This window comes from Magallana gigas, chromosome 8, assembly GCF_963853765.1.
Source record: "Magallana gigas chromosome 8, xbMagGiga1.1, whole genome shotgun sequence".
Classification (NCBI taxonomy): domain Eukaryota; kingdom Metazoa; phylum Mollusca; class Bivalvia; order Ostreida; family Ostreidae; genus Magallana; species Magallana gigas.
The window spans coordinates 16,381,116-16,399,009 of record NC_088860.1 but is presented as its reverse complement, the minus strand read 5'-3'; the positions used below and the strand labels follow the sequence as shown (position 1 = coordinate 16,399,009).

At 33.8% G+C, this 17,894-nt stretch overlaps 1 protein-coding gene across 4 annotated transcripts in view; it reads left to right on the top strand.

The window, feature by feature from the left end:
- Positions 1 to 2,266: 2,266 nt before the first annotated feature.
- Positions 2,267 to 17,894, top strand: part of LOC105348855 (Kv channel-interacting protein 4) — a 101,283-nt gene continuing 85,655 nt past the window's right edge. The window contains exons 1-2 of one of the 4 annotated variants that reach the window (XM_066067856.1): positions 2,267 to 2,410; positions 13,017 to 13,136. In XM_066067856.1, the coding sequence (XP_065923928.1) occupies positions 2,386 to 2,410; positions 13,017 to 13,136 (145 nt within the window). In that variant the 5' untranslated portion in view covers positions 2,267 to 2,385. Of the gene's footprint in view, positions 2,411 to 6,736; positions 6,783 to 6,833; positions 6,946 to 12,655; positions 12,856 to 13,016; positions 13,137 to 17,894 lie in introns of those variants that run through there. The other 3 variants (XM_066067853.1, XM_066067858.1, XM_066067857.1) reach the window with 3 other exon arrangements.

Sequence of the window (17,894 nt, the reverse complement as noted above, 5' to 3'; positions counted from 1 at the left end):
AATTGTACTTATGTTCTTTTATGCGTTTTGAAATCTATTATCTACATGTTTAAATTGTTCTGTTCTGTTAACTTCGCGATGAATTTTAGACATTATACAACAATGTATTAAGTGTTGAACGAATAAAGCATGTCCGAAAGCATTTAGTTTTATATATTTGTAGATTTATTTTCAGTGAGGAAAAATTGTCTCGTTTACATGTATTTTGTTTCAACGTGTCCATTGGTGTATTTTCGTTTATATTAACTCTTTACACCATCTCTCTCTCTCTCTCTCTCTCTCTCTCTCTCTCTCTCTCTCTCTCTCTCTCTCTCTCTCTCTCTCTCTCTCTCTCTCTCTCTCTCTTATATATGTGTGTGGTTCATTTAGAGAACATTAGGAAATAGAATTCTTATAATAGTATACAATTAAAGCGTTTTATCGATATGTGTAAACGGAAGCTAATAACTTGTATGTATCCTTGTGCTATATCAAATGGTGATGGGTCTTGACAAACACGCACATTGTTAATTTATTCATCGAACATTTCATTGCCTTGGTGTATATGTACTGATGAAAAAATAAAAATACTGACTTTGAAGTTTACCTGAGGTGATTGCTCAAGTGTTACATGTATTTTCTGATCAGAATTAATTCGACGCGCCTTATTGGCGTTAATGGGCGTTCTCTTGTCCTCTGAAACCCCTATGTCTCAAAGTTGATAATATTTTTAATAGGATTTTCTTAAGGAAAAATCTGGTTATTGAACTGAGGAAAATGGCTGGCGGCTGCCAAAGGGTACACCTTTTGCACGGATAACTTATCTTACGTTTTTAAAGCTTGGAAGTTGTTGTTGTCTCCCAGATCAATTGAACATATATCAGAGATGTGCATATTACTTGGATTTGGATTTTGGATAATTTGTGGGGGAAAAAATACTTGTTGAACTTCGTCAATGTTCGTATAATATTGCATATACTGGTAGAATACCCCTATTGTATGGATAACCCATACAGTTTTCAAGATAAGAAGTTGTTGTTTTGCAGATCAATTGTACATATATCAGAGATGTGCATATTAATTAGATTTTTATATTTGATAATTAATGATAATTAATGAAAAACACCACATGTTGAACTTATTTATTTATTTTTTTTTTTTTGCTCAATATTGCATATAGAGTGCCCATTTCTCTGGATAGGGAGTGTTTATCAATTCAGGGTTGACAAATAGATGATGGAAACTGTTCACTCAAACGAAAACCCGGTTTGCGGTCATTTTGACAACTTTTCTCATGTTTTATTGGGGGGAATTAAAGCTAGTTCAAATGAAGCACCATGCCTCCTTAAAAAAGGGGCTTCTTTATTAATACCTTCGATATGGGCAATTAGTTTAAGTATAACGTACTGTAAGTTTGTCTTAGCAACCTGAATTATTGGGTTTGGGAAGAAACATTACCAAAATCTTTCTGGTTTTAGTCGAGATCCTTGCTTTTGGGTGCTTTCATTACGTTTTAAAGTAATGAACTTAAAATGTTTTCAAATTGTATATGTATACATGTAACGGTCAAACCAATAGGAATTTGCATGTGCGCCACCTCATTCGTCCACATTCTTTCTTTTGTATAATTCTTAAAAAAGATCCCAAGAACCGTGTATATATAAAACCCCAAGAATTTACATGAAAATTCTACAAGCATTAACTGTACATAGATGAACGTTAAATGAAACCGTGACTTCAACTGGAGACTAATTATAGGGTGTCTAGAACATTGTTCAAATTTTATGGAAACTAAAAAGAATATGTTATTTATCACAATGGCTTTAAAATTTTTAATTATTAAATGAAATTATTATTAAATTGTTTCAAAAATTTCAAAAGCATGACATATTGATTCTATATAAGTCGTATTTAATTATACAAACAGAACATTGTACTCTATTGATGCATTTCAAGACTTAAGCTCAGAGCTAGTGATTGAAGTTGGCTCATTCATCAATAAGGAGATTAAATTCTCTGTGATTTTTGTAAATTGGTGGAGAATATAATTACCTCGTTTCAAGTAATGTTCAAATATATACCGAACAAAGCGGTAACGATGCCGTTAAACCGAACCCGATCTGAATTATTAATGCCAAAATGTTTCTTATAATGAAGTTAATTCGCGCGCGTTATCCAACTATTTTCCACCAATATTACAGTTTCGGCAATAAACTTTTCCCCTCGATTTTTTTCAATTATATACTCCGGTAAAGAATGTCTCACCAAATAATTAACAAACAATATCATGCTCGGCTTTATTTGATTGTTACTGTCATTCTTTTCCGATAACCAGAGCCTTCCATTCATTCCCATTCCGTTTCATCCGGACAAAGTGTCGTCTGCTTTTTTCGTACCAGTGCAGGGATGAATATTGTTCCGGCAGTTGCAGGTAAGCCCATAAATTCCAAATATCCTATGTTAATGTATAAACTTTGTTTAAATGTCAATAGTACGAAATTAAGTTAACAAACAATAGCATTTTGAACATGTAAATCATGCGTGAATCAATCGATTTTCGAGATCATGTCATCCTAGAGGACATTTTGTACATTAAAATTTATATAGGTATATAAAATAAGAAAAGATTTATTTATATGTGAATCGCATGATCATGCAGTATTTAAATAAGTAACCGAGTTTGTTTTATTGTTCTGGTAAAAACAACAAACAAAAAAGCGCACCCTATTGTATAGAATGCTCTCATGCATTACCCCGGTTTCGTACGACAGTAATCATGTCACGTCTAATACACTAACTGAAAGGAACTCACCAAGTAAATGTGTTCTGGATTATAAGGTTTTGTCGGGAACACATAGGGAGGCAGACACTGCAACTCATATATAATTAACCGTCCACTGTTAAACAAAAACATAACTATTGCATTCATATAGACAACTTCTGAAAATAAATTTTAGATGAAGAAATTCTAAGTTATGAGAACAAAATCGATCTTGATTTGTTTTATAAAAATAATATTTTTAAAAAATGGTTGTAGTAATTCAATTGTGACGTATTTTTTATCACTATTATCATTTTCGTCATCGTTAGTAAATCATTGACCAGAAAGAGTACAATGAATGAGTCAGCTGATGACACATGTATTTTTTTTTTGGCGCATTCGTTTTATCATTGTTTCTGTGCTATATATGGTTTATAGCTTTAGTAGAATAGACCCAGAAACAGCGTAATTTTGAAGAGGACAAATAACCACGGTAAACAGTTGAATAGATTTTATGTCTTCCTCCATCTCTGATTCAAAGTCCATCCGCAATTCTCGGTGGTACTCTCTCACAGACTGCATAAACTCTCCGGAGAATATCGTTCCACTTTCGAGTTATCATTTTATAGCATGTATTATTGCGAATGACATAAAAACGATTTCCCACCAAATGCATTTTGGTGCAAAGGAATTCAGTTCATGCACAATCAATCTATGCATCAGCTGAGTTTTTGCTCGTTTCAATCTATTTATATCAGCATTGGTCAAAATTTATAGCTGTTATTTGCAAAATTCAATATGGTTTGTGTGGAAAGTTGCAGAAATGTTCCTCATTTGTAAATTGAAATTATGAATTTGTCGACATCAAATGGTACTGTTTCAAAGTAATATGTTGAAATGCAACATCATATTGTCGGATTTTGTTTTAATTTTCCAATTGTTTTTCTTCATTATTGCACGGTTGGTTGTCCTTTGTTATCTAACAATGTTTAATATAATACATCTTACCATCCTCAATACACAAGTTCGGTCGAATAATTTCGCGATGAGTTTTATATGGTGGCAAATATTTGTTTACCGAGCACTTATCGTTCTATTTTCACACTTTTAGACACTTTAATTTTAAGTGTTGGTTCTATACACCCGTCGACAATGCATCGCAAACAACATTGATGGATTGGCGCCTAAATTTTATTTGAATCTGACGTCATCTTTTCAGCGACAATCTTTTCTTTGTCTCTGTTTTACATATCAAATATTAATCTAGCACTATTTCTCCAAAATTCAATAATGATTTTTGGGAGTTGATTTTTAATCAACTCTCCTATGCAGTCACGCGGACAAATCGAAAGTGAAACAGTGTTTGGACCTCAGCACAAATTATTGCTCCTGACAAGACTTAGTTCTTGAAAATCATTGATGAATTCGATGTAATGTATGCTAAAGCATTGTTTTTCAAGGAAACTTATTTACAAATACCTTAAAAATAGTCAGATTTTAAATGGTACGAACAATTTAAATATTTTTTGTAGTCGTATGTATTCCTACGCTAGAGTTCAATATAGTCTCGTTCAACTGGACGCTCGGCTGTCTCCGTAAACCCTTGTCGGAGATTAACGGTGTCAGCCGAGCGTTTGGTTGAACGAGACTAGAGTTCAAAATTGCTTGGATCCATACAATTTTCGAGAAATATTTTTACCACTGATACATAGTTTGATTGAATTAAATATTATTTAACATGATTCATATGGAGGTTTCTCGACATTCTAATCGAAAAAGTTAAAAAATTCATATTATAAAAAATGCGTAATTCAAATTAGAAACTACATACATGTACTTGTCATGCAAAATAACATATCATTGATTTTAAAATAAATAAACATCGACAAAATCAACTCCCATCAGTTCTTCAGTACTTTGATTTATAATGTATTGTTATTCAAATTTTTCAGAAGAGGTAAGATTTTTTTTGTTTATACGTGTACGTTTAGTACGAACACGGATATAGCGAATTCTCGGATATAGCGAAGTTTTTTTGAGTCCCCGGTAAAATTCTTAACAAATCTTTGCAAAATTTTACGGTTATAACGAATTCGGATATAACGAATTTACTGATATAGCGAACTGATTTTGAGTCACATAGAGGTAAATAATAACGAAATTCAACACTTTTATAACGAAATTCTTTACAGTTCAAAAAAGTCTGTACTACCATTTACCATAATTATTTGAATGAACTTAGTTTCATATAAATATTTTGACTCACAATCCGATTATTAAAGATATCAAAGAAATGTATTTTTATTCTAAGCCTTATTTAGCAAACATTGTAATCTGGTGAAAGAAAATATGTATATAGTGAATTCGCTATAGTTCATGATTATTACGAATTCGTTATACGTATATAGCGAAGTAAATTCATTGGTCCCCAGGACTTCGCTATAACCGAGTTTTACTGTATATTAATACTTTTTTATTGATATTGGTTTTATCTTTTTTAACCACATTCTCTACACACTTGATGTACACAGCTGCATGGGCATTCTGTTGTCTTTTTGCCATTTCGCCATGCGCGGAAGATGAATAATTCTCTCTCTCTCTCTCTCTCTCTCTCTCTCTCTCTCTCTCTCTCTCTCTCTCTCTCAAACATAGGATTTTGACCTCTAGATTTTCACGCTAGAGCAAATAAGGGAGATCGACTTTCTTGGGCTGTACTGTAATGACCAAGGATAAGTCTCGCCACACTAATTACCGCCGTATATTAGTGTGTAATTGTTTCTGCTAATATATAATTAACCGCCGCGAAATTACTAGAATATGTGGAAAAAGCGCGCGTGATTTGTGGTCGAGTCCGGTGATTTAGAAACGTACTAGTTCTTCATAAACTTGCCTATCATTAACTTAATTGTTTTAAACGTCTCTGCAATTTCTCTATCCCTCTCCAGTTTAATCTGTAGTGAACTTTCAACAGGATGATTTTTAATTACTGCAGTGCGAGAGATGGCAGATGTTTACATGTACACCAATTAAAAAGGGAGACAAATCCAAGTATTCGCCATACACTTTGCACACACAAACATATATATATATATATATATATATATATATATATATATATATATATATATATATATATATATATATATATATATATATATATATATATATATATATATTATATTACAGTACTGTGCAATTCACATCTTAAGAAAATAAACACATCATGCTTCTTGAAAGAAATTTTATAAAAACGTATTTGCATGGAGAGGCCATATATAGATACACAGTAGATTTATAATATAAGCATAGGAACTAGCATATTTTTCTTTTAAATGTGCCATTCTAAGAATCACAAACCCAATATCTGATCTATCAAAAATAATATGGAAATGACTAAATAACGCCATTGTGGATTTTTTTCCCGCAAAAAACATAAACTGTCACAATATCAGTAATAGAGCAATAACCTATAATAGTTGGGTTGATTTTGCTTACTTGGAAAGCTTTGCAATAATACACATACATTCTACAATCTGCAAGATAAACGTCAATTAGCCGATACATGCAGATACTGGTCATTTACTTTTTTACGTTGTTACAGCTCTGTACCCTAACAGATGTAACACAAAAAATCCTAAATCTGATACAGTAATTGCCAACTGATCAATTAAATATGACCAATCATAACCTTACAGACCCGCACATAGATAGTAATACTTGTTTTCTGAACCGACTGTTGCAAAACGATCAATCCGTCGGTGTCATTGAGACTAGCAGTTTCCCTTCACACCGTTCTACCCTCGGCTAAGATAAATATCTTTGTATAAACTCACTCCTCCTTTCGTATAAAAGACGCAGTTTTATATGACCGTCAAGTCTTTGTCCGACGTCCTTTATATATGAAAATCATTTTTTCCATCTGCCGCTTGCTTGCGCACATAGGCGGTGTCTTTCGGTGGGACAGTTTTGTTGTCACCGTCTGCATTGCCTCGCGTGTTGGTTACAGATGTCATGGGCGTACTTTTTTCTTCCTCAATTGCCAGTAAGTATTCATGCCAGGGTAATTTAGTGTAGCTAGTGCCAGACAGGCAGACTTCGCGAGAGTGGATAAGACTTGGGTTAAGATTTTAGCGTACACTGCAATTAGTATCTGCATCATGCAAAACCTGTTCGGACACTTTAAGGGTATTCGCCCCTAAATAAAAGTGAGTATTGAAACTCGAATTTTTCCATCATCTCATTTTCATTGACCATCGTTGTAGTCAAATCATAGCACAACATCATGTGTATAGACATTCTTATTTTGAGTTCGGCAAACTTTTTTAAAACAATATTTTTGTACTTAATGATTAAGCTAAACAGTTTGTTAATTTAAAAACATCGTTGAGATTAATTTAGGATTATAGGGATATCAATAACATCCTTGGCATTTTATATATATGTTACAGTGCAGCGAGTCACGTACAATTTTTGGACTTATATTTCATGTATCATTAGATGTATGATACAGATATGCATATGCATCACAAAATCACACTCTCTGCAGTTGGGAATAAAATGGAGTATTATTCATTTATTTCTTCAAATCAAAACCTGAAATATAAGTTTATCTTACTGTTTTAAAAGGTATTTAAATCTACAATGCAGCAGTACCTACCCAAACCCTTACGTACCACAGTTAAACTTACATCTTTTAACAAAATTTTCAGGTGGAACTTAATCTTAAATAACGATTTTAAAAGACATATAGGTATAAGGTATATGGCTCACCTGAGCCGAAGGCTCAAGTGAGCTTTCCTGATCAAAATTTGTTTGTTGTCTGTCGTCGTAAACTTTTCACGTTTTCTCCTCTTCTCCTCCAGAACCACTGGGCCAGTTTCAACCAAACTTGCCGAAAAGCATCAGTGAGTGTAGGGAATTCAAGTTTGATTGAATGAAGGGTCACGCCCTCTTTAAAGGGAAGATGATTTAGAATTATTACAAATTTGTTAGCATTATTAAAAAATCTTAAAAACCATTTTGCCAGATAAACGGAAACTCGTGTGGAAGCAACTTCGGGTAGTGTAGATTCAAGTTTATTCAAATCATGATTCAAAGAGAGAAAACCTTTAAATAACTTCTGGAAAAGGAAAAAAAGAAAGATAAAAAGCTGAAACGTGTGAAACCACAGATTAAAGTTTGATCACATCCTAATTCCTAGTCCTAATTCCCTGGAGAAAAGCAGGGCCACAAAGGGGGAATTTTAAGATATAAATTAAGAAAAAAAACCTCACATATACTGAAATAACAAAAAGGGCTTGATATTAAGCATAAAAATGTGTGGATGAAAATTGGAAGATTTTGTGCAAGATCTACTGTACTAAATAGTCAAGATATTTTGAATGTGATACTTATTTGATCATAATTATGGCTATTGTTTCTCAGGTAAGCGATGTGGTTATTGGGCCGTTTGCTTACTTTTTTCGAAAATTATCAAACAATTTTTTTTTATAAAGAATTTATAGATAATGTCTCGTGACATTTTGGTGCATTGTTGAACACCATTTCGTGCATTTTTGGAACGTAAATACTCCTTTTAATAATCAGAATGCCTTCATAGTTCATTGCCTACAGAAAAGGTATTAAAATTAATGTCGAACAATTTGCTCGCCTTTGAAATACAATTTTTCTTTCAGAAACAGTAAAATTGATTTTAATTAACTTTCGACATTTACTTACAATAAGTTATTCATGTGTATTCTGTACGAATACCTTTTATAAATTTGAACAGTACGTTATTTTGGAGAACATGTCTAGCTTTGATTCGAAAGCAGAACGCCGAAACTCAAGCAAGAGTAGCTTTCGCTCGTCAAGCATGAGTGAAATTGGTGATTGTGACAAAATGAAACGAGATCCTGTACAGGAATTAGCACGATAACGCACCCTCTTACTGTTCATTTGCACTGAGCGCATGCAATTATTGAAAGAACATCGAATTTGGAAAGTCCCCCCCCCCCCCCCCAAAAAAAAAAACAAAACAAAAAAACCCATCCCCAACCACTCGATAGGCGTGACCACAAATATTATATGCATGTATGAACAATGTGATAGTGAATTAATGGTTTAGACGCCTGGCTGAGTTTAGTGTTTTTGTGATCATGATGGTCACGCCTTCAAGATTTTGATGCAGTTTGTTCCTTACATCAGACAACTGTTTTAAGAGCTTTCAGATTGTAAGCATATCTCTATCATTTCGTCATCACAGGCTCTAGTAAGTACAGTTGCCATGTTTCTAAATTGTAATAATATGATTAATTATCCGTTCGAAGGCCAAGTTCAGAGATTTTGAAAATTTGTCATTTGAAGAGTATAGGGAATCGTGTAAAACCCCATGTCTATGAGTCTCTTGACGAATTAATTTTACTATCAACAACCACTTCTTACGAATCATTTAAGAATTAAAATGCTTTCTTTGGTGGATCATTCGAGCTATGAAGGTACATGTAGCTAAAATTGCTCACGCGGGTTTTGTATATTTTTCCTGCAATGTTAGCTATACATTCATACTCACATAAAACATGAAAGAAAGCATATGACTGTTTATATTTGCATCTACCTTTAAATCATTTAATCAATTATCCATAAAAAGTGAGTAAAAGAACGTAACTTTTTATTTTCGATGAAAACGCTACACAAAGCATATGTGAAGGTAACCATGGTAACTACAGATACCCGGAAGTCTGAGGTCAGTCCGTGCAAGGCTTTGGAGTTCATCATTTAGTTTCAATCTACCAAAAAATAACTTAAAGTCAACATCAAAATTATTAAGAAGACATCAATGAACGACGTAAAAATCATTTATTATAACTACTATACATATAAATAAGTTGTCATTTGAAAATCTATAGAATAATTCCAAAAGCAGTTTAGAATGCGTATATATTCTTACACCGACAGAAGGGTCATTTCACCGGATCTTCTGTCTTGACATTTATGTATACGAATTACAATCGATAATCGTAAGAAATAGAGGCAAAACATTAGTGGATGTAAATATATCAAAAATGTCCTGATATTCCTCCCTGGGGGCAACTTTTTTCTATTTCTCATTTTTACGGAAAGGTTTTAAGGCAGCAGTGTCAGTTAAAACTGTGCTACTACAGGCGTAGGCAAGATACAGATCCTCGATTACAAGCAAATTGCCGTGAGAGCGAAACCAAGGTCAAAGCATTGGTCTCGATGTGAGTTAAACATTCTCAAATATGACGTCAAACAATACTTTAATCTAGCCAATACCAAGAATGTCAATTCTTATAGAACATGAGCGCATCTAGATGTGAGAGGCCGGGGAAGGGAGGGGGGGGGCAGATCCTCTCCTGGAAAATTCACACTTATGAGTTAATTTATCTAGATCGGCACAGTTCCAGTTGATTATAAATGACCTTATACTAGTTATAGTAAATCACTTCCATTCGGTCAAGTAAAAGCAGACGCGGATCCAGAATTTTTTTCCCCGGGGGGGGGGGGGGCGAACCTTTTCACAATAATATAATAACAGTCAACTCATTTTTCTTATAAATCGTTATATTGTATTTACTTATCTTTGCAAATTCCAGGGGGGTCCGGATCCCGACCCAACCCCCTTAAATCCGCGCATGTTAAGCCGTCCACGTGTAAAAAAAGGCTTCAGAGACTGAAAAGCGTCGCGGATGGATAGTTACATTTCTGACTGCTTTCCTCAAACGTGCAGTTATTAATTAAGGTAATACTATATTAATAACTGTGTAAAATATGAATAAAACCAACAGAGGGAGTAGGGCTCCTTCTTGTTGTAACTGTATTTTCTGATAAAGACTCTACGATTGGTAAAGCTGTTGCACAACTACATATAATGCATGTATAAGTACTTATTTAGTCAGTTTTATTTCCTCTGAGATAGTACTTTACTACTGTACTAAGTAGACAAATGATTCTCCCAAAAGCAGTAAGTTCAATGTCTGGGATTGAAACTCTGCATACCGTTATTAACCATAGGTTGCCCTCCAGGGTGTTTTAAATTATCTGATGAGCAATCTAAGAACATATTAAGCAAATCCAACCCCATAAATTAATTATACTTGCTGCAAGTTTTATCATATGTCTTGTTTTGTGCTTAGTCAGAATAGAGAAAAGGGGGATATTTCATCAATAAAAACCCGGAGAAAAGAGCTCGTAAGTCTTTTTTTCCCTTTTTTACGTTCTTTCTTTCATTGATATATTGTTTAAGTATTATCAGTAATACATATGAAATTCATCTTGGAACATCAATTTAAATGAACATAATAATACTGGTATTGTTTTATTGTTTTCATTTATTCCTTTGGTCCTTGGCTTTTATCGGTGAAGAGTTTTTTCACATTAAAATTGCTAAGATATTGTGAAAATAAAAAAAAGGCCGAATAGTTTAGTTTAGTTTAGTTTGAATAGCAGGTGTGCATTAAAAACAACTTACAGAAATACAATGTGATGCAGTGTATCAGAATGTACGCTGGAGGCTTTCAGGCACGTGTGTCGGATAATTTTATAAGTCATGCCAGTACCGCAGTCCCTAAAAAACCCAGTTAGCATGACAATTGGATTACATACCACATTCGTCAAATTTGTGTTCGTTTGTAGAATAAAAACAATTACAACAGGACCGAAAGTAATAGTGACTTTGATGCATAGCTTTCCTAGAACGGCTAAAAGTTAGCGAAACCCCCATGGCGATTGAGTTTACCGTCATGCTGTACGCCGAGAGAGCATTGGAGGGGAATCATTGGGAAGAGCGCTCTATGGCGCGGAAACAAAACTGCCTTCTGGTGTGTCTTGGAGATATTTTTATTGGTAGAGTAAACAAAGTTCCAGGAGAGGGTCCATAAAGATCATGGGTTTTTCAACACTTGCAAATATTGCTTTTCTTGAGAGTTCTTTAGTGCTTAACTTGTTCTGTTTCCCCAAACATCATAATCGCACTCTCACTATTTTGTCGGAAACACTAGTTTGTCTTACAAAAAATATTTTTTCATAATTCAATTTAAATATAAATCACAAGTATTTGATTATGCTCATATACTTCATTCAAAACCGAATAAAATACAAATTAATATTGCCTTATGCGGTGCATTTTTATTGTTCTTTTATACATTATAACTTCTTTACTATTTTCCGAAGTAAAAACCGCCTGTACAATAAAAGATATAAAACAATTTTTTGAACTTTTTGTAATACACACAAACTCACATATACCAAAAACTTGCACATATTAACGTACAAATTTATAATGATTGAATTAAAGGGAAAACCCATGATTAATGAATAAATTATTAATCTGCCTACAGAAGGAGGTTTGCATTATACATGTACTATAAATATCTTGGCATATTTGAACAACGATAAAATCTTTATAAAAACAGCTAACGAGTGACTACCATCTTATCGATTTTAACTGGATTTCATGTGCATCGTTTGGAAATTGCATAGACAATTCAAGATGTAAATTTTATAGTTTTGTCGCAAAAATCGCATTTAAAAAGAGAAGAAAGCCTGGGATCGGCACTTAACATTCTTTCACTGCAAATTTGGAATGGATCAATTTTCAATTGTCCGCCAAATAAATGTATGCGAGTGAAAAAGTCCTGGGGGCTAGAAATCAATGGAACTCGGTGTTAATAAGATCTACAAATTGTTTAAACGTGCAAAACAATACATGGACCAATACAATGATAGAGTTATCAGAATCCGGGCAGGTCTTAACCAGCTTCCATCCATACACTACTGCTTTGGCCTTCCGGTGCTGATCTCAAAAGCAAATGTTACAACCACTGCAAACATCACTCAACTACTACTCTCAGGTCTCCGTGTAAAAGGGATTTTTAAAATTTGATTTTTTGTTGGGGTCCCTTCAGAACATACATATAACGCCGAAAGTGAAGAGAATCTTCGATTATTATTTTTTTGGTGTGTGCGAAGCAGTATCCTGGTATTGGAATGGTGTTTACGTACAACGTGTATCTCCACGCATTCACATGCATTATGTGAGGCCCTAAGACGAGCCGAAGAATTTCATTAATTAAGTTTGGAAAGTTACAAAAGCATGTCCAGGATTAAGCAAAGAAGTACGCTTGTTATCGTAGTATTTATAAAGTGGAAAACAGGAACTTCTGAAAATGCCTAACAAAAATGGCTTGGCGCTTGGCCTTTGAAATGTCTGTTTTTGGGGGTTATAAAGATAGAAAATCTAACAGGATTAATGGAATGTTTGATATTTTGTTTCCAGTGGGACAAGCAATCAAGAAGTTAAAGCTTCGGAAATCTTCCCCCGGGAGAGCTCGAATTCCACCACGGGGATCTGTGAGAAAGAGGTTACAGTCAAGTCAGTCATTCATGTCTACTGGAGGTAAGAGAGAGAGAGAGAGAGAGAGAGAGAGAGAGAGAGAGAGAGAGAGAGAGAGAGAGAGAGAGAGAGTTTCCTCATCCAAAGAACGACCGATGATTTATTTATGGATTGAGTTCCGGGCTTATAATTTTAAATCGTCTCTACCATACATTAGAACGTCTTGATTATGCCATATTGATAAATCAATGCCGTTATTCCTTAATCCCGCTATGTAAAGTCTGATATTTGCAAAACAGTTTCCGGTAGTGGAATCGGCTTTTTCATACAACATTGATGGAGTATGCAATGAAATTGTCAGCGCAAAAATGATTTTTTTCCTGGCTCTGTAAATTTGTCGTCGCTTCTCTACTGAATGAGATGAAACTAAGTACAGTCACTCAATTCAATGTTTCCGTATTTATAGAAAAAATAGTTAAAGTAGAAAAAAGGAAATCTATTTTTAAAAACCTCAGTAAGAAAAAACACAACCTGATAACACAAGAACATGCTTTTTAAAGGTTCCTAAGGGTTGAGTGTATCGCGTTTACAAGTTGTTGTAACGGATTCAGATTAAAAATAAAGAAGCTTTGAGGTTTTACGTCATACCGTATATTCACTCAATGGAGAGCTCGAACAGATGGAAAGGCGAACATACACCGAGTTTGCAATATGTCAGCTCTTACTTAAGAACTAATACACAATGAACGACAAAGACTTTTCGCAATGTTATAATAATATTGAGTATTCTTTTTCAACAAATCTATTTAATGGGTACCAAAGGAACGCAAACGAGTGTGATAAAACTAGAATTCACAGCTTAAGTATCTTTGCAAAAGTGCAAATGTGGCTCCTGTGGCATAAAATAAAAGATAAACTCAAGCAATCAAAGCACATTTGGAAAATAAAAGGATAGAAGCAAGTGTTTATTAGCCGAGTGTTTTGCCTCTGTTGTAAAACGGTAAAAACAATAACGGGCACTTTTCGGTGTACAGTGCGCGCAGACGGATGAAAGCACTGTTTTGTTTGCTAGGTCTTACAGATCCATTCTGCTTATTGTAAATTTTATCACACTGAGGCATTCCTTTGATATGTCGTACAACAGGGTCCAGATACTGACAAGAAACTATCTGTAAAGAGCACATTGGATCTTCGTATAAATCTCTGTGAGCATCTCTAGGAAAGGTTCAAATTCAGTTGTACAGAGAACGTGTTAAATTCTTTGTATGAAATTCATTAGAGTCGATAAAAGTTAATATAAATGCAAAGATCTGAAGTCCCTGAATTTTGAAGCTGTATGATTATTTGTTTAAAAAAAAACATGCCTTGGATGTAAATGAATGTTGTCAAAATAATGAAAGTTTAAAAAAATTATACGATTCTAAAGTGCATTTTTGGTAAAAGTCAACAAAAGTCGGGGGAAAATAAAGAAGAAATTATGGGGGTCCACAATATAAAGAAATAGCTCATGTGTGAATTGATTGAGTTCGACCTTTTTTTTTTTTGTTAGACTAAATATTTGCAAATAGGAAAACTTACTTATGGTTTTATTTAGACACATGTATAGAACAAACGGTTATGTAGAATGGAGGTCGTCCTTGTTTACAAAACACTGAGATGTGTTTTCTTTAGTGTTTCTTTTTATCAATTTGCAGTTGACTTCTTCCATTTCTTATACTTCATTATTATGTTTGACTCAATATGTTTTATGCACATCAAATCGGACTACGTGCAGGTTTAACTCGACACAATATGGTCTAATTTTACATCCGTTTTATGGAAGGTTTGTTCTCCATTCTACAACTACGAAAAATAGGCATTCTGGATTGCTCATGGTGATTTGAATTAAATTGGTTTGTATTATGAAAATAATGATAGAAATATCAGTGTTTCAAATAATTATACAAATGCATGGTGAGTATTGGAATGCAACAACTAATGACTGTAAAATATTAGATAGAGACAGGCAATTTATTTAGTGATCATTCGAATTACAGTTTATATTCGTAATATGCATCATATTGACAATTAACTTTTCTCTCTACTTTTGCAAACTGAGCTAAAACGGGTCAAATCGACGCTTTATAGCGCCATGCTTTGGAGTTCTTCTTTAATTGTGTATCGAGTTTACCGACTCGTAAAATAGGGTGTTATGGATCAATTGCTGAAAGTTGATAATTCCAGAAATCGATCACATTTTGACCGAATATAACAATGCAGTTCGTATTAATACCGTGGCATTGAGAAGTGAAATGCAGGAAAGTCGATACATTACCTTTACACACCTGGGTTATGTAGAATGTTGAATGATAATTGCTTTTTACATGTGATGCATGGTTTAACTAATTGTTCAAAGTTGATACCCAGAAGTTAAACAGTCCTCCAAAATCTAATATGCATTTTGAATCTGTGATATTGGACCATTATTAAACAATTGAGAGGATTTAAATTCCACTGAATGCTAAAGGTTATATGTAGTTGCACTGTGCTGAGGTGTTTTATTATATATAGATGTAAAGTAGAAAGTTGTGTTATTGTTGTGTTAGTGTTGTGTTTTAAACCACCAGAAATTTAATTTTTCTGATACCAGAAATTATAAAGTTTGATATTTTGTCATATTAATTCATTAAAAAAAAATGGTTCTTTTTTATACCACAAGTAATTTAATTTTTCTGATGCCAGAAATTCTGAAGGCCTTCATAGAAATAAAAAGATTCGATATTTTGTCATATTAATCTATATAAAACAATGGTTCCTTTTGGTACCACCAGATATGTTATTTTTCTGATAAAGAAAGGTTTTAAATAAAACATTTGCAATCCCAAATGATGGGTCATTTCGAAAGATATAAGTAGGCATTGCATGTAAACTGTATGATGTTAAAGTCAATTTTCTTTACGTGTTACGTTTATTGCTGTTAGCATAATGCCAATTAAATCAAGTCGACATAACGCTTATTTATCATGAAAAGTTACCATTGCACATCTACTGGATAGGTCGTAACAATTTCATCACTGTAGGCGATGCACCTCCTGCTTGTATATAGAAACGGAATGGTAGTTCTGTATTCAAAATACCAACAGCTTTGCCTAACTGTACAGGTCAAATCGGGGAACCGAATAATATGAGTGCCATACAGGCGTAAGTTCATCGCAAGCAAACAACTTGTATACATGCATGTTGCACACCTAAACTCAAAGTACGTTCATAGAAAACCTGTTGAGGAGCTTAGTAGCAGGAGATAGGGAAAAGCATGGCTCAGATATATATCCTATTTCCCTACACGCAAAATGCTGGGGCGTGTGAGAATGAAAAAGTGCATCGATGATGTCTATCTTCTCATGCAAACGTGCCATTAGACATATGGCTGTCTTACAACACAAAAGCATCGCGATGCTGACTGATTGAACAACTATAGCGACCCTGCGTGTCCTTCGCCGCCTGGTAGAGCAAGCTGATGAAAAATTCTGTTTATGCCTCATATGTGATTATTGAGGACACGCGTAATTCCTTTATATTCATGGGATCTCTATTCATCTACATTGTCAAAGGGGCAATCTCTTGGGACGGGAGGCTATGAATCAACTAGCTACGTATTCTCATGAGAATAGGCCGGATAAGCAACTAAAAGAAGTTTTTCAAAATAATAAATAGGTTATTATATGTAATCATTTTTATGCTTCATGTTGAATGCCGAATCATACATGCATTTTGTTTTTTAACATTGACATGTAGATTATCAATTATAACCCACTTGCTTGCTCCATCATCCACAATAATGATATTAGTAATACATGACTTTGTCGACATTCCTATCTTATATGTAGCAAAATCAGCTTGTTGTTTTGCCTGATATTTCTACGCACTATGATAATATTAATCTGGTATAATAAATCTAAGACAGGAACGTATGTCTTGTATGCTGTGTAATTGTATATACATGTTTTAAAGATACAAACCCTGAAACCCATAAATTATCTCTTTGTCTAAAATAAGATATTGAGAATATTTCGAATCAAGTTACATAAAATTAATGTTTTTAAACCTTTATTCGTCTATAAATTGATAAAAGATTTATTTGTTCAACTCTTTAGCATCATATCTACATATATCTGTATATATAGCGGAACATAAGTTGTCTGAATTGACAATATCAAATTTTGAAAACAGTTTGCAAATTTACTCCCACAAACAGCTTTGTTACATTCACTGCTTTCTCGCAGCAAATAGTTTTTACATTTCTATTTGATGTTTTATGGTAATGTAAATTCCTACTTGAACACAAGGTATCAATATTCGCGTAGATTCGCAAAAAATATAGATTTTAAAAGCACGTTTTATATTTCTGGCCTTTGTAAACTCTATGAAGTTCAGCCCTCGCGATTTTTATTCTCGCGAATGGCGGCGTGATCGCAGAATTCAGTACTTATTACATGTATCGTAGAACAGAAAGAATGTGCAGTGGATTGAGCATGCAACGATCACAATAGAGTAAACTCTATTCCATTCCAATATAAACCTATTATCGGCTTCCAAATCCCAGTAAAAAAGAATTTCTATAAGTAGATAACGAATTTATCTGCGGTCGAAGACATGTGATGTAAACAAACTATTATAAGTTAGGGGAAACAAGTTCTGTCCTCTAGAGAACTGAATGGGGGTATACTTTATAGATTTACTCACTTTAATGTTCATAAGACTAATTCATAAACAGAATAACAAAGTTACAATCCCAATAGATTGTTCTATATTCAATGTTTTGTGTGTGTTTTTATTTTCTCT